General features: G+C 41.6%; 1 protein-coding gene across 1 annotated transcript in view; it reads right to left on the minus strand.

The window, feature by feature from the left end:
- The window catches only part of LOC137323058 (NALCN channel auxiliary factor 1), an 855,562-nt gene that overhangs the window by 10,650 nt on the left and 826,091 nt on the right, over positions 1 to 18,821 (minus strand). Inside the window, exon 2 of the mRNA XM_067986455.1 lies at positions 3,115 to 3,286. Coding sequence (XP_067842556.1) covers positions 3,115 to 3,286 — 172 coding nt within the window. The remainder of the gene's footprint in view (positions 1 to 3,114; positions 3,287 to 18,821) is intronic.

Below are 18,821 nucleotides of genomic sequence, written 5' to 3' on the forward strand. Positions count from 1 at the left end.
AGGGCATGGCTGAGGTACAAAACGAATACTTCGCATCCATTTTCACTAAAGAGGATGCTGCTCATGTAGCAGTAAAGGAGGAGGTAGTAGTGATATTAGATAGGATAAAAATAGATAAAGAGGGCAATTAAAAGATTGACAGAACTCAAAGTATAAAAGTCACCCGGTCCAGATGGGATGCATCCTAGGTTACTGAGGGAAGTAAGGGTGGAAATTGCAGAGGCACTGGCCACAATCTTCCAGTCCTCCTTAGATATGGGGATGGTGCCGGAGGACTGGAGGGTTGCAAATGTTACACCCCTGTTCAAAAAAGGGGAGATGGATAAACCCAGCAACTACAGGCCAGTCAGCCTAATGTCGGTGGTCAGGAAACTTTTAGAGACAATAATCTGGGACAAAATTAACTGGAACTTGGAAAAGTATGGGCTAATAAATGAAAGTCAACACGGATTTGTTAAAGGAAATTCGTGTTTGACTAACTTGATTGAATTCTTTGATGAAGTAACGGAGAGGGTTGATGAGGGTAGTGAGGTTGATGTGTATATGGACTTTCAAAAGGCATTTGATAAAGTACAACATAATAGACTTGTTAGCAAAATTGGCTAAGGGACAGAAAGCAGAGAGTAGTGGTGAATGGTTGTTTTTCAGACTTGAGGGAAGTATACTGTGGTGTTCCCCAGGGGTTAGTATTAGGACCACTGCTCTTTTTGATATATATTAATGACCTGGACTTGGGTATAGAGGGTATAATTTCAAAGTTTGCAGGTGACATGAAACTCGGAAATGTAGTAAACAATGTGGAGGATAGTAACAGACTTCAGGAGGACATAGACAGACTGGTGAAATGGGCAGACACATGTCAGATGAAATTTAACACAGAGAAGTTTGAAGTGATGCATTTTGTTAGGAAGAATGAGGAGAGGCAATATAAACTAAATGGTACAATTTTAAAGGGGGTGTAGGAACAGAGAGACCTGGAGGTGCACATGGACAAATCTTTGAAGGTGGCAGGACAAGCTGAGAAGGCTGTTTAAAAAAGCATATGGGATCCTGGGCTTTATTAATAGAGGCATAGAGTACAAAAGCAATAAAGTCATGCTAAACCTTTATAAAACACTAATTAGGCCTCAGCTGGAGTATTGTGTTCATTTCTGGACACCACACTTGAGGATGGATGTCAAGTCCTTACTGAGGGTGCAGAAAGAGATTTACTAGAAGGATGCCAGGGATGAGGGACTTGTTGAGTTGTGTGGAGAGATTGGAGAAGCTGGGGTAGTTCTCCTTAGAACGGAGAACTTAAAGGGAGATTTGATAGAGGTGTTCAGAATCATGAATGGTTTTGATAGAGTAAATAAGGAGAAATTGTTTCCAGTGGTAGAAGGGTCGGTAATCAGAGGATACAGACTTAATGTGATTGGCAAAAGAGCCAGAGGCGACATGAGGAAACTTTTTTTATGCAGTGAGTTGTAATGATCTGGAATGCGCTTCCTGAAAGGGTGGTGGAAGCAGGTTCAATAGAAACTTTCAAAAGGGAATTGGATAAATACTTGAAGGGAAAAAATTACTGAGCTATGGGGAAAGAGCAGGGGGATGGGACTAATTGGATAGCTCCATCAAAGAGCCGGCACAGGCACAATGGGCCGAATGGCCTCCTCCTGTACTGTACCTAGTATGAAACTATGAAAAGGGAGGAGGTGTTGGCAAGGATGTCACGATGACACTTTGAATGGTGGTAGATGAAATTACTTTTAAATGAAAGATGCTAAGGGTGGAAAAGACTGAGGCGCTCGAATGAGGAAAAGGATCCCCTGGAATACAGGGAGACCCTGAGGTGGGAAAACTACAGGATCAACATTTTAAAGTCACAGATTCTTACCTCCTACTTTTGAGGACTATTCTCTCAATATCTATAATGCTTGAGTCTCGTATTTTCTTTTTACTGGTTCTATTTACCTGAAATCACAGGATAGCAAACAAGTTCCTTTCATCTAGTAAATCGACTACTTCCTTTTTAGTGTTGGCTAATTCAGTGCAGTGTAATGAAAAGGGCAGAGTGCGGCTCATTCGTTAGTTAAGTCATTATGTTTGAGGAATCTAGCAGATCACCTTGAAAATGAATCATTAAATCAGTCAACCAGATTTGTTGATTAAAGTGGCTGCTTGGCTTTACATGAGTTCGATACATCATCAAAAGTGTAGATTGTTTTGTGCCATATTTAGTTCTCTGGACTCCTGGCTTCATGTTTCCAGGAAATTCATGACTGTTGTTGTTTTGGAATCTGTCAACGAAGATCAACAAATTTGTTGTTGACTAATTGCCAATTACAGGTAAATAGGGTAGAATAATAATTTACTGCATTCATCATCTCGACTCAATCTAATCAGCCAAGACCCTGATACTGCTAGCATATAAATAGTGGTCTTCACCACCATATGTTTGCAGAATATCACTTCACAAACCATAAATTGTTGCACACAAATAACTCTTCATTCCTGAAAGAGTAAAGCTGTTAACATTTATTTTTGCTCTCTCACTAAAAACAGTACTTTCTTCCTTTTCATTTTCTCCTTCAACTTTCCCTCCCGCATTCAGGCAGATTCAGTCTGATGCTTTTGTGTTTATGGCCCACTTTCATTCCAAGCGCCACTTACTAATGTGTGGCCTTGTCAGCTTGCAGAGCAAAGCAGCCCGGGTCACAGATAATGCTGTGATTGCCAAACACCACCCCACCCCACCCCTCCCCCAGCCCCCATCCTTTGAAATCAGCTGGAAGCAAGTAGAAGGACGATGTGAGATTTTCATACTCTCAACTCCACTCCCCTCCCTTCAATGAAATATCCGATCACAGTGTGGCACTGCAGCTAATGCCCTAACACCAACAACTGATGACTTTCTCCTGACAATGACATGCTGACGTCAGTGTTAGACTCCTGTGGAAATCATATTAGTAACCGACTGATAGGAAGTCAGGCAATCTGCACACACATTTCAATACATGCTCCGCATTATATATATAGAATAAATATTTCTAATTGCATCGTGTGCTAGCATTAAAGACAAATGTTTAGTAGTACTTGTTCATTAAATGTTATGCTTCATTTTACATAACTCACCTGTACAGAGGAAACTTGGCAATCCACCATAGGCAAGATCCTCATTGTCTGGTAAAACAAACGGACACCTGGTCTGGACCTCCAAACAGTATTGCTTGCAAGGAATTCTGGAACTACAGTGAAACTGTGTGGCCTCAAAATACTGGGAACACAGCCAAGCTTTGTAGACAGTCTGCAAAGATAAGACACAGAGCGAGTGTGAGCGGGAATCGAATGCTTTCACTAAAGTAAATTGATTGTCATTAGCAGGAGTAAAACAGGTTACATATGACAGTAAAGTGGCATTAAATTGTAAATAAATCAGTTTAAAAGTTTGTATAGCGTCAAGATTGTTAGTTTTTGCAACAGTGTTTATTGAAAAGCACTTATTACACCGACACTGCAACTGTAGCACCAGCATGAAACGGTTTTGCTTTGCACTAATGCTGCAGTTATACTGTAAATGCTGCCCTGAATCCAGTATCTGAACCGAACCTGACACTGGAGCAAAGTGGAGTGAGACTCCCCGGAGGAGAGAGTTTTACAGCATTTTATTTTGAACTGCTTAACACGCAATTTACACTTCAAGTTTAGTGTCGGTAATCAGCGGTTTCAGCTTTGCACTCACACTGAACCCGTGTCAGAGTTTTCACTGTTGCAAGGAAATCTTACCGTCATTAATATTTCACTGACTTCTCAAACAATTTTGCTGAATTTGTTATTAAATAGAATGTATTTCAGATGCATCTCATGTCACGATACCACATAAGATGGACAACAATGAATACGAGTTTGCATGACCCTAGAAATGTTTTACCCAAGTGACCGCTGTTCGCTCCACTCAAATGCAACGTGCTATATTGAAATGTCCACTTCATCAGTGTATCTTTTCATTATTTCTTTATTATTTTTCTTGCCAAATTTCACAGCCAATTTTCACTCCTCCTCTCCTCCCCTGAAGGTAATGACTCCTCACTGGAGTATAGTTCCACAGACACGGATAGATCTTGGCTACCTCATCCAGGTTAAATGTAAGGAATCTTACAACACCAGGTTATAGTCCAACAAATTTATTTTAAAATCACAAGCTTTCGGAGATTATCCCCTTCGTCAGATGAATGAGTGAAAAGGTTCTCAAATCGCATATCTTATACTATGCTGGGACAGCATCACACCAATCAAAAGGTGTCGTTGTTATTCAAACAGGCCAGTCACGGAGAACAGCACGTCCCAGTACACTGGATATACATTGTGTCAATTACACAGACAGGCAGAAAGAAACCCAAAATGGCAGAGAGAGAGAGAGAGAGAGAATATTAAAAAACATAATTTTTTCCCCCCTTTTTGCTGGTGGGGTTACGTGTAGCGTGACATGAACCCAAGATCCCGGTTGAGGCCGTCCTCATGGGTGCGGAACTTGGCTATCAACTTCTGCTCGACGATTTTGCGTTGTCGTGTGTCTCGAAGGCCGCCTTGGAGAACGCTTACCCGAAGATCGGTGGCTGAATGTCCTTGACTGCTAAAGTGTTCCCCGACTGGGAGGGAACCCTGCTGTCTGGCGATTGTTGCGCGGTGTCCGTTCATCCGTTGTCGCAGTGTCTGCATGGATGCCCCGGAGCATGGTACATTGGCGAGACCATGCAGACACTGCGACAATGGATGAACGGACACCGCGCAACAATCACCAGACAGGAGGGTTCCCTCCCAGTCGGGGAACACTTTAGCAGTCAAGGACATTCAGCCACCGATCTTCGGGTAAGCGTTCTCCAAGGCGGCCTTCGAGACATACGACAACGCAAAATCGTCGAGCAGAAGTTGATAGCCAAGTTCCGCACCCATGAGGACGGCCTCAATCGGGATCTTGGGTTCATGTCACGCTACACGTAACCCCACCAGCAAAAAGGGGGAAAAAAATTATGTTTTTTAATATTCTCTCTCTCTCTCTCTCTGCCATTTTGGGTTTCTTTCTGCCTGTTTGTGTAATTGACACAATGTATATCCAGTGTACTGGGACGTGCTGTTCTCCGTGACTGGCCTGTTTGAATAACAACGACACCTTTTGATTGGTGTGATGCTGTCCCAGCATAGTATAAGGTATGCGATTTGAGAACCTTTTCACTCATTCATCTGACGAAGGGGATAATCTCCGAAAGCTTGTGATTTTAAAATAAATTTGTTGGACTATAACCTGGTGTTGTAAGATTCCTTACATTTGTCCACCCCAGTCCATCACCGGCATCTCCACATCATCCAGGTTAGCCATTATTCACATGTGAATCTCAACAGTGAGTGTTGGCAAACTATTTGACCATGGGTGCCACTTCATCAGAGCCTGATCTGGTCCTCACCTGATGTCCACACACACTTGTAATCAGCAGTGGACACTGGATTGTGATCAGGAGCAAGAACCCTGGCTGATATTCCCCTCCCTAATCTAAGGGTGTGGAAGGAATTTTTACTGCCCCTAACAATGCATTAGCTATGATTAGTTAACCAAACCTTTATCTGTAAACCTCAGTTACTCTTTGGATAAATTCACTGAGGCTTCAGTTATCATTTTCTATCAAATTTTGTGCTGCTTATCCACATATCACTAAGGACGATTTCCATTTTTGTGCAACAATCTAGAAAATGCCTCCAGGGACACAAAGACACAGAGACTGTCAGCTGTGGCTCAGTGGTAGCACTTTCACTTCTTAGTCAGGAGGTTGTGGTTTAAGTCCCGCTCCAGAAACTTGAGCACATAATCTAGGCAGTACTGAGGGAGTGCTGCACTGTCGGAGGTGCCGTCTTTTGGATAAGATGTTAAACCGAGGCCCCATCTGCCCTTTCAAGTGGACGTAAAAGATCCCATGGCACTATTTTGAATGACAGCAGGGGAGTTCTCCAGAGTCCTCCAAATATTGGAGTCCTGGCCAATATTTATCCCTCAAACAACATCAATAAAGAAAAGATTATTTGGTCATTATCACATTGCTATTTGTGGGACCTTGCTGTGCACAAATTGGCTATGCATTTCCTACATTACAACAGTGACTACACTTCCAAAGTACTTCATTGGCTCACATTCTGAGGTTCTGAAAGATGCTATATAAATGCAAGCCTTTCTTTTCTTTGATACATAAGTTAGATAGATATAATTGAAGCTACTTTATCCAACACTTGGACAATTAAAGTATATCTTAAAGTCTGCACCAGTTGTTTAAAAAGCATAATGATTGGTTATTTGAGTGTTTCAACATGGTTGAAAGTCAAATATGCTTTGTTACATAAAACACGCCTGAATTAATGCAGATGATTGCTCACTCACTGTACAACAATCAGATCTGAGTGATAAAACTGATACTCTGATCAGCGTGCTGCATGAATGGTCTAAGAAATTGGGAGGCAAGCACGTAGGCCCAACTGTACCAAAGTAAATACAAGGGGATTTGAATATACTGAGGCAGATTTTCTGTTATGAATGCAGTTTAATCCCAGATGGCTAGAAACAAGTGCAAAGTTCACCAAAAGTGTAGTGTGCTGATTGGCTATGAGCTGACCATGGATACCTATGCAGTTACTCACAGTCTTAAGGGCAGTTTTAGATACGTGCAAGAGGACAGAGTGGTGGCGCAAGCACAAAATTGTGATTCAGTAAAATAGCAGAAAAGGGGGGCAAAAGTTCTTAGAGCTTTTGGAAAGACAGTTCATCTCAATGGCAGCCGTTGCCAAAGTTGATGGGTAGAAGGGTAAAATATGATGGACAAAAGTGAAAGGAAAGCCAATGTGAGGCATGAAATGAAGTGACAGAGCAATCCATCGCCCAACTTCCTGTTTAATGGTTGCTGAAGTGGAGGTGGTGTTGCAAGAGGTGGTTATGGAATGGGTGGCCCTGTTTACCACAACTGGGCACTATTCCTATAGGTCAGCATTTCAGTGTGACTGGAAGGAGGAGGAGGCAGTTCTGAGGCTGCAGCCAATACTTACTGTTGTTGGCAGTGACAACCCTACTTGCTTGTTAGCTGCATGTGTCCTTGCAACAGATGGCACAAGTTGACACCTGGCTTTCTGCAGACTTGGTGTCAATGAACACAATTCCCCATGGTATTTGCCAGTTAGCTATGCCAGAGACTGCAAATATGATTGGTTGCAACCGCCTGCCACGATGCCACCAATCAGGCTGTGCTGGCTTTTAATCACCCTGGAATGCATTCTTTCACACAATATTTCTTAGAGCAAGATCTTACCATGATTGGGTGCTTCTAAAGAACCATCTAGGATTTAGGTTGGTTAGACATTCATGGATCATACTTGTGCCATTGGGTCTGCTGTTGCAGCCTCCCTTGGGAATGGAAGCTTCCGCCTGCAGTAATCCTCTGATAATCTGTGGTCTATGCACCTCTTTAATTGGCAGCTGGCTAAGGAACATCTCTGATGCAGCCTGATTTGCCTGGAATTACTCCATTAGTCCTCTTCTTATTCCAACAATCTCAGGGGAATTCCCATTGGGAAACCCATTGCGGCACTAATAGGGCTCCAGGAAAGAAAAGGCAGCATCAGAACAACTGCCACAAATGCTCCATAAAATCTAAATGATGGCAAAAAAAATCAAAGCATAGCAGTGAAGAAATGGTGTCAAAAATGTATTTTGAATCTTCTTACTCTGTCCTTTTAATGAACTTCTGTATATAGCTTATCCACCAGTAATTCTGGATGCCCATTACATAGTCTTAGCATGCTGCCTGTCTTAGCACCAGGAAATAGCATACAGGACAAAATGATGTCATCCCCCAACTGTAATATTGCAATGAAACTGTCACTTGTTTCAGGCTGGAGCTTCCTGCCTCCGTTGTTTTGGCAACTGCAAACAATCATACTTTGCAAAGTTGGTACAGATCATAACAGATGTTCACTCAATTATCTGCTCAGATTTGCCCAATTTATGGCCAAAATGCAGTGCTACTGGGGGTGAAATTGTTCTTTGGTGAAAGCGCAAAACCGGCAACAGCAAATCAGCAGCCTGTTTTATAGTGCCTGATTTTCTTTTCCATTGAGATCAATTCACTGATTCGCAATTGCCCATTTTGCACTTTTGCCAAAGACCAATTTCATCCCTATTGCGCCTCTGGAAATAATTACACAGGAATCAGTAGAATAGGTGTACAACCTAAGTGTCCTGTTCGATTCTGAGCTAAGCTTCAAACCATACATCCTGTCGACCACCGTGACCACCTAGTTCACTTCTGTAATGTTGCCCTCCTTCATCAAAACCTCTCCATACCTTCATCACCTTAGACTCAACTTCTCCAAAGCAAATACTGCAACTCCTACAGAACTCATACATTTGTATCCTTAATCCTACTCACCTATCACCCCTGTCCTCACTGACTTCCACTGGATCCCTGTACCCCAGGGCATTGTCCTTGTTCTGATTTATAAACCCCTCCATGGTCTTGCTGTACTCTACTTTTGCAACACGCTCTATTCCTTTTTCCCAACTCATACTCTTCATTCTTCCCAATTGGCTTTAATATGCATCCCTCCTCCTTCCCCGCCACCATCATTGGAATAGCCTTCAGCTATCATACTCCTGCACTCTGGAATTCTGTTTCTAAGTCTGTCCAAGTTGCTACATCACTCCTCACCTTCAAAACCTAACTCTCCAACTCCACCTTTAGTCATTTCTCCTAATTTGCTCACTAACTCCTGCACTCCTTCTGAAACCAACCTTACAATTGGCCTTGGGACATTTTATTCTGTTATACTGTTAGACATAGAATCACCCAAGAAATAATAGGAGCTTGTAACAAAGGTAATGCAATAATCGTGGGGGACTTTAATCTTCATATAGACTGGACAAATCAAATTGACAAAGGCAGTCTGGAGGACGAGTTCATGGAATATATTCGAGACAGTTTCCTAAAACAATAGGTCATGGAACCAACCAGAGAACAGACTATTTTAGATCTTGTATTGTGTAATGTGACAGGGTTAATTAGTAATCTCACAGTGAAGGATCCTCTGGGGAAGAGTGATCATAATATGATAGAATTTCACATTGAGGTTGAGAATGACGTACTGAAGACCAAAACTAGAGTATTGGGGGGAAAATATTGGATAATGGCCATTTTTGGGCCTGGGTAACATGATGCGCTATTACGCCGCGCCCAATGACCCCTGTGCAGGCAGGACATAAGTTTCAGCCAGCCTGAGTACTAACCTGCAATCAGCGTTCCATTCCGGGCCTTGCACGTGGAACCAAAGCAATTCTCATTTTCCACCAGCAGGGGGAGCCCAATCTCTTAAAGGGAGGACATTTCTTAGAAATCTCTTGAAGGTAGCTGGTACCTGTTATTTGCTGAAAATAACAGTCTACTGTCTGCATGGAGTCTGAACGGAGATCAGACATCGCACACGTAAAACACTGATGCCGGTCCCAACCCTATGTTTACACACTGATAAGTTATGTTAAAACATTGAATAAAGGTTGCACACTACTAAATCCCATTGTAAGTTGATACCAGGCCTGCGAGATTGCGTGCACCAAGGTTCTCTGCTGATGCACTAGAGACCTTGGTGCAAGAGGTGGACAGAAGGAGGGACATCCTATAACCGCAGAGGGCGGGGTTGGGGGGAGCGGGCAAGAGGCCCTCCAGACATATATCCAAAAGGCAGTGGGAGGCAGCAGGGGACAAAGTCAATGCCAAATGCACAGTGTCATGAACATGGATGCGGCACAGGAAGTTCAATGCTTTGACATGGATGGTCAAGGTGAGTGAGGTCAACTGTCAAGTGGCATCTCCTACCAACTGCTCCACGCACTACACCCCCCCCATCACCCGCATAGCAACAAACTCTTTCCATCAATACTCAACTCTTCCAACTAGATGCTTCCTCTCACCCTTACACATTATGGCTGTTGCAAGTTGCCCACCCACAACTCACAGGCCACACACACTGACAGCTATTCAACCATGACAGGCACATCACCCAGACACACATCTCGCTTTCTTGCAGGAGAAAGTGGTGCATATCAGGAGGCAGCAAGTGGCAGTGGCATTTAGACCCTCGAGCCTGTTCCGCCATTCAATGAGATCATGGTGGACCTGTGACCTAACTCCATATACCCGCCTTAGCCTCATATCCCTTAATACTCTTGGTTGACAGAAATCCATCAATCTCAGATTTAGAATTCACAATTGAGCTAGCATCAACTGCCGTTTGCAGAAAAGTGTTCCAAATTTCTCCCACCCTTTGCGTGTAGAAGCGTTTCTTAACTTCACTCCTGCATGTCTTGGCTCCACATGTTATGCTATGTCCCCTAGTCCTAGTATTCAAGTACAAGAGACCTCCAAAAACAACTACAAACATCTTAGCAGCCAGAAGCAATAATCCAGCCACTAATCTGTAAATCCTGCATGGTCCTTTTACATAGCGCTGGTAAAGGGTCCTCCAGGCACTCTAAGACATGCTCAGATGGTCGGGGTTAAGACTGTGCGTTGAATTGAGCGTTAAGTCCCAAAATAGTGTCTATCACTTTAAATAAGCTTTGAACACTGATTGTAGCCATTTTCTATCTACTTTACATGCTTCCGGCATTCCTTGTCTGCGCCTGCGCTAACTCCTATACTAAGATGGCGTCCGGTGCACATCACGCTGGAAACGTGCATGCGCAGCCAAGATGCCATCTTGGATGTCGACGAGGCCGTGTAGCGCCAAAACAACAGGCACTACACGGCCCAATTTAGCGCCCAGTAACTTAAATAAAGCCAATTGCATAGGTATGAGTTGGCAAAGGTAGATTGGGAAATTAGATTAAAAGGTATGACAGTAGGTAAGCAATGGCAAACATTTAAAGAAATATTTCAATATTCTCAACAAATATACATTCCATTGAGAAATAAAAAGTCCATGGGAAAAGTGATTCATCCGTAGCTAACTAAAGAAGTTAAGGATATTATTAGATTAAACGATGCCTATAATGTTGTGAAGAAGAGTAGTAAGCCTGAGGATTGGGAGAGTTTTAGACACCAGCGAAGGACGACCAAAAAATTGATAAAAAGGGAGAAAATAGAAAATAGTAAATTAGCACAAAATATAAAAACGGATTGTAAGAGCTTCTACAAGTATGCAAAAAGGAAGAGTAGCAAAAGTAAACATTCATCCCTTAGAGGTTGAGACAGGAGAAATTATAATGGGGAATAAAGAAAAGGCAGACACGTTAAACAAATATTTTATATCTGTCTTCGCAGTAGAAGACACAAAAAACATACCAGAAATAATGGGGTATCAAGGGGCTAATGATAGTGAGGAACTTAAAGTAATTAATATCAGTGGAGAAAAAGTACTGGAGAAATTAATGGGACGAAAAGCTGATAAATCCCCTGATGGCCTACATCCTAGGGTTTTAAAAGAGTGGATTCATTGGTTATGATCTTCCAAAATTCCCTAGATTGTAGAACGGTCCCAGCAGATTGGAAAGTAGCAAACGTAACCCCGCTATTCAAGAAAGGAGGGAGGGAGAAAACAGTGAACTACAGTCCAGTTAGCCTGACATCAGTCGTTGGGTAAATGCTGGAATCCATTACTAAGGACATAGTAAAAGGGCACTTAGAAAATCATAATATGATTAGGCAGAGTCAACATGATTTTATGAAAGGGAAATCATGTTCGAAAAATTTATTCAAGTTTTTTGAGGATGTAACTAGCAGGGTAGAAAAAGGGGAACCAGTGGATATAGTATATTTGGATTTGCAAAAGGCATTCGATAAGGTGCCACATAAAAGGTTGTTATGCGAGATAAGGGCTCATGGGATTGGGAGTGATATATTAGCATAGATAGAGGAGTGGTTAACGGACAGAAAATGAAGAGTAGGGATAAAAGGGTCATTTTCAGGTTGGCAGGCTGTAACTAGTGGAGTGCCGCAAGGATCAGTGCTTAGGCCTCAGCTATTTACAATCAAAATTAATGACTTGGATGAAGGGACTGAGTGTAATGTATCCAAGTTTGCTGATGATGCAAAGCTAGGTGGGAAAGTAAGCTGTGAGGAGGACACGAAAAGTCTGCAAAGGGATATAGACAGGTTAGGTGAGTGGGCAAAAAGGTGGCAGATGGAGTAAAATGTGCGGAAGTGTGATGTTGTTCACTTTGGTAGGAAGAATAGAAAAACAGAATATTTTTTATATGGTGAGAAACTATTAAATGTTGGTGTTCAGAGAGATCTGGGTGTCCTCATACAAGAAACACAAAAAGTTAGCATGCAGGTACAGCAAGCAATTAGGAAGCCTTTATTGCAAGGGGGTTCGAGTACAAGAGTAAGAAAGTCTTACTACAATTGTACAGGGTTTTGGTGAGACCACACCTGGAGTACTGTGTACAGTTTTGGTCTCCTTATCTAAGGAAGGATATACTTGCCTTAGAGGCAGTGCAACGAAGGTTCACTAGATTGATTCCTGGGATGAGAGGGTTGTCCTATGAGGAGAGATTGAGTAGAATGGGCCTATACTCTCTGGAGTTTAGAAGAATGAGAGGTGATCTCATTGAAACATATAAGATTCTGAGAGGGCTTGACAGGGTAGATGCTGAGATGTTGCTTCCCCTGGCTGGAGAGTCTAGAACAAGATGCCATAGTCTCAGGATAAGACTTATGTTCTTAAAACACTTTAGAAATGCAAGTTGTTTCATTAGGAACTTAAAGGCTTGGTAAAATCACCTCATACATGACTGTTTCAATTATGCTTTTGATAATTGCAAAAGCTGTTTTATTCGATTTCACTTTTCCCTATGGTTCTAGGTAATTATAATTAAGCAGATTTGTGTGTATATAGACTTTCCTCAGTGAAAAGTTAAGTGTGGAGAAAACACAATAGAGAATAATTTGATCTGCGGTTAATTTCTTAAGTAAAGGTTTGCCTATAACTCATGAGTCTGAATTCATTATGAAGATTTTGCTCATGGGTAGGGGTAAATTGTGTTTACTGCAGAAGTTTATAGTGCTTTCTATAAAAGGATTATAGTTGAAAAAAAGGGAAAAAATTACCCTGAATTATTGTTTAGTTTTTTAAAAAAACAAATTGTTTATTAACTTGTGCTGCATTGGATGGCCACTTACTGCAGCTCACATCCATATATTGGGACAATAATAGCATCTTCCTAACAATCAGAGTTTCAGACTGTCATAGTGAATAAGTTCACAAGATAATTATGGATGAGGAAGGCCCATTCTGCCCATCTTAGTTCATCCATCCAGCTTATCCGTACATTTTCCCCAATACAGCATCCAATTGTTTCTTAGATGATTTCTATTTTCTTTGCCTCTGCTACTCTATCTGGGAGTCCTTTCCATGTGTTGATCTTTGTATGAGGAAATACTTCCTGGTATCAGTCCTAAATTTTCCTGTTACTAATATGAACCTGTCTCAGCTTGTCCTACTCTTACAATTTAATTTAAAGTAATATTCTGAATTTACCATTTCCATACCATTTACTATATTATAATCCTCTAAAAGTTCACCTCTCAGCTGCTTCCTTTCCAGGTTGAAAAGTCTAAGATTCTCCACTCTTACCTCATAACTTAGACCTTTAGTGCTAGACATCAGCCTTGTAGCTCTTCTTTTACTGTTTGCAGTGTCGGAATGTTTTCCTTGTGTCCCAGCAACCAGAACTAGACACGCGCTGTCTGATCAGAGCACTGTACAGTTAGATTACGACTTCATCTGACTTATTTTCTGTTGTTTTGGCTATGTAGTTCAACATTCCACTGGCTTTGTTGATTGCTGCTCTGCATTGGTTGGACATGTTGAGTGTCAGGTCTACTAAAACTCCAAGGTCTCTTGACGTAGCTATTTCAGCACCATTCATGTTGCTCATTTTGCCTTCTCACATGCAGAACTTTACACTTGTCCACATTAAATTCCATCTGCTATTGTTCTGGCCACATACATATTTTATCTGACTCATTCTGTAATTACTGAGCTGCCTTCTTCAATTCCCCTGTCCTTCCATTTTAGTAGTATTTGCAAAATTTGACTAATTTGGGTTTCTGAATCCAAGTCATTGATATAAATGAGCGAGAGTGGTTGTCCCAACACCAAGCAATTGGGAATTCCACTCAATACTTCTCCCCACTCAAAATAGCTTTGTTAACAAATCCCAGTTGTTTTCTACCCTTCGGCCATTTTGTTGGTATTCCTAAGATTAACCCTGAGTCCCCAAAGCTTTGAGTTTAACTAGTAGCCTTTCATGTGGAACTTTGTTAAAAGCCTTCTGAAAGTAGGTATACTATACTGTAGGATTTTTCACAGTCCACTTGGGTTGTCACTTCCATTAAGAAGTCATGGAGTTTGGTCAGGCAGGAGCATCCCTGTCTGAGTCCATGTTTATTGCTGTTCATTTACTTATTATTGTGTAGGTAATCCTCAAGTTTTCTCCTGATAATCAATTCCATTATTTTATACAGAATTGATGTCAGATTAATGGTTCTGTCTGTGTCTGTTTTGTCACTTTAGTTCTTCTTACATATGCCAAATCAAAAGCTCCTTTTTGAAACTTGTTTAGCCTTTTCCCCATGACCACCCCCAGCACACTCCCATACTATTGCATTCAACTCAGCCAAACAGTTTACTAGGGTAAATGTTACAAATTTGTGCTCCCGATACAGAGCTTCACTCACTGGAAGTGCACAGGTAATTGATGGATGGAAAATCCTGCAGGGCTCCCTGACTTCCATGCCTGAATTCCCAATACACATTCCCGGTTAGCAGAGCTCTACACCAGAAACACAAATTTGTAAAATTATCCTTACTGTATCAATGCACATGCCTCCGGTGCTGTGTGATCAAAATGTGCTACAACCCAACATGTACTTTGGCTCAAATTCACCAAATGATTTTTGGGGAGGGGGAATTGAAAGTCTAAGACTAGGAAAGAGAATCTATTAATGTCCTCAATGCATCTATTTCATATGACAGAGCTTTGAAGAAGTCCTTTGAGGAGTTAGGTAACAAACATTTCTCCAAAATTAAAACCTATGATGATCTTTTCAAGAGGAGTGAAACATTTGGGGCTGCACCACTGCACAACCACAGCCAGCTAATGTTGCATGTGTTTCCTTCTGTGACACAGTGGGATCTTGACTCTTGTAAGCATTCACTATCACCGCTGGAGCAGGTTTTTAAAATGCTATGTTACAAAACACATTTCAGAAATTCTATGTAGCTGGAAGGAAATGTCCAAAATTCAAAATGCCAAATAAATCTAAATGCCATACTGTGCTAAACACAAAGATAGACTGGTCAAAGAATGTGAGGATCAATCAGTGCACATCCCATTTGACTCTACATTTGTTTAAGCACTTGTTTGTAAACACTCTGTCATAATAAATTATATATGACATTCTAACAGCACCAATATCTGTCTATAGTAATACAGAATTAGCCATTTGCAGGGATTTATTCTGCCTTTTTGTTTGATCTGGTGACAGTGAAGGTAAACACTCTCCTTTGATCCTCAGGCTATCAAGCATTTAAACGTGGTAATTTTTAATTCAATCAGCAAATGTACCTTATTTGCCAGCTGAAGTAAACTTTAAATCTGTTTGCAAGTACCAAAGTGATTAGAACCTTTGTAATCATGACCTGGTTTACTGCATTGGTGGAGTAAACTTCCATTGTGCAAAGTCTCCACAGAGTTTCCCTAATAAAAGTATCTCGAGATAAAAGTATCTCGCAAGCTTAGAATCTAATGTAAGCTATTTAAAGGATTGTTTTGTTTAAGATCACTTGAAGTATATTTCTTTTCCTGAGATCCTTCTCTCTCAGGCTGCATTTATACGGTGCTTTTGGGGAAGTCAAGGCAGTGAGAGATATCCCCCTGAAATAAAGGCCTCACATCAAGCCTTTAGGGCGCTGGGTAGTCTTCTGTGTTACACTGCCACTTGTGTGTTGATGTGCACTTACAACCAGTTGACGCCAACACAAAAGTGACAGTACAAATGCAGCCTAGTCACACAGTTCCCATCAGAATTATAATACGAGCACAAAGATGTACTTTTCAGTGTCCTACTGCATGGAGTGATTGCGTTGCAGAGCTAACCACAATATCTTAATTCATACGTTGTTACAACTGCTAGTAGTTTTCTTTTCTTGTCGTGGGGCGAGGACATGGATGGATTTGAACACAAGCATGAGAATTTTAAAATCAAAGCGTTGGTGGTCTGGGAACCAATGTAGGTCAGCGGGCACTAGGGTGATGGGTGAGCGGGACTTGGTGCGGATTAGGATATGGGCAGCAGAGTTTTGGATGAGCTTAAGTTTATGGAAGATGGGAGTCCGGCCAGGACAGCATTGGAATAGTCAAGTCTGGAGGTAACAAAAGCATGGTTGAGGGACTCAGCAGCAGATAGGCTGAGGCAGGGGTGATATTACAGAGGTGGGAGTAGGCGGCCTTGGTGATGAAGAGGACATAGGGTCGTAAGCTCATCTCAGCTCAGGTCAAATAAGATGCCGAGGTAGCGAACAGTCTGGTTCAGCCTCTGACAGTGGCCAGCGAGGGAGATGGAATCGGTTGCAAGGGTGTGGAGTGTCCTAGAGAACCTAGGGCAGTGCCCAGCAGGCGTGAAATGGGTGTTACAGTTCTACTCCCATTTTCCTCTGAATTGCACCAAAAATCAGCAGCAATTTAGAAGATCAGGGCTGTAATGTGACCGATATTTTTTTCTTTGCAATATGACAGCTAATAAGACAAGTTGCAAAGCTTTGCAGTACATTTCTCTGGGAATGGAACGTAGAATCACAATGAATAAATTCACTGCCTGAATCTGTTGTGTATATGGTGGATTTTGTGGGAAGGCTTTGGTTGTGTATTTAAAAGAGAAGATGCAATATCTTTTTTCTCAACACTAGGTGGTGGCAGTATTGCACTTCAAAATAAAACTAAAACTGAAATATTTTTATACAAAGCAAAGTACATATTGAACTCTTTGCCTAATAGAACCATTGAGAAATCAATTTAAATTAAGTTGCTAGTAAAGATATAAAGATGCCAAGTAAATAGAGTTTTAAAGGACGTAGGTGAGAACATTGCAGATGCCCTAACTATAATCTTCCAAAGTTCTCGCCTTTCAGGAACTGCTCCTTTAGATTTGAAAATTGCACATGTCACTCCGCTATTTAAGAAAAGTGAGAGAGGGAAACCAGGGAATTATAGACCAGTTAGCCTAACATCTGTTGTCGGGAAATTACTGGAGTCTATAATTAAGGATAAAGTGACTTGAAAATTTTCAGCTGATCAGAGAGAGCCAGCATGGATTTGTAAAGGGTAGGTCATGCCTGACGAACCTAATTGAATTTTTTGAAGAGGTGACTAAAATAGTGGACAGGGGAATGGCTACGGATGTTGTTTATATGGACTTCCAGAAGGCATTCGATAAAGTCCCTTATAAGAATCTGGGCCAAAGGCAGGTATATGGAGTTAGATCACAGATCAGCCATGATCTTATCAAATGGTGGAGCAGGCACGAGGGGCTGAATGGCCTACTCCTATTCCTATGTTCCTATGTTCTTAAAGTTGGAGCTCACGGAATTGAGGGCAAATTATTGACCTGGTTGGGAAATTGGCTGAGTGGCAGGAGACAGAGAGTAGGGATAATGGGCAGGTGCTCAAATTGGCAGGATGTGTCTGGTGGTGTCTCACAGGAACCTGTATTGGGGCCTCAACTATTCACTGTATTTATTAACGACTTAGATGACGGGATAGGGAGCCACATATCCAAGTCTGCCAATGACACAAAGCTAGGCAACATTATAAGCAGTGTAGATGGATGGCTAGAACTATTGAGGGATATTAATAGATTAAGTGAATAGATTACAACTGTGGCAAATGGATTTCAATATAGGCAAGTGTGAGCTCATCCACTTTGGACCAAACAAGGATAGATCAGAGTACTTGAAACAGTGGAGGTCCAAAATGGGCAGGTACAGAAAATAATCAAAAAAGCTAATGGAATGCTAGCCTTTATATCTAGAGGGGGTAGAAGTTATACTGCAGCTATACAAAGCCCTGGTTAGATCACTCCTGGAGTACTGTGTTCAGTTCTGGAAACCGCACTTAGGAAGGACGTATTGGCTTTAGAGGGAATGTAGATTTACTAGAATGATACCTGGACTCCAAGGGTTAAATTACGAGGCCGGATTACACAAACTAGGGTTGTATTCCCTGGAATTTAGAAGTTTAAGGAGTGATTTGATCGAAGTTTTCAAGATATTAAGAGGAACTGATAGAGAAACTATTTCCGCTGGTTGGGGAGTCTAGGACTAGGAGACATACCCTAAAAATTAGAACGAGGACTTTCAGGAGTGAAGTTAGGAAACACTTCTACATGCAAAGGGTGGTAGAAGTTTGGAACTCCCTTCTGCAAATGGCAAATCATGCTAGCTCAATTGTTAATTTTAAATCTGAGATTGATAGATTTTTGTTAACCAAAGGTATTAAGGGATATGGGACTAAGGCGGGTATATGGAGTTAGGTCACAGATCAGCCATGATCTCAATGAATGACTGAACAGGCTCGAGGGGCTAAATGGCCTACTCCTGTTCCTGTGTTCCAAAATCAATTCCCATCTTAAGACTACTCATTTGACAGCTTAACAATGATACACATACTGCCAGTTACAGCACTGAATTACAGAACATGATTGTCCAGTCTGGGGAAAGCAGAACACCACCATGCTGCATATTAAATGCAAGTG

The sequence above is a fragment of the Heptranchias perlo genome, chromosome 6, assembly GCF_035084215.1.
Source record: "Heptranchias perlo isolate sHepPer1 chromosome 6, sHepPer1.hap1, whole genome shotgun sequence".
Classification (NCBI taxonomy): Eukaryota; Metazoa; Chordata; class Chondrichthyes; order Hexanchiformes; family Hexanchidae; genus Heptranchias; species Heptranchias perlo.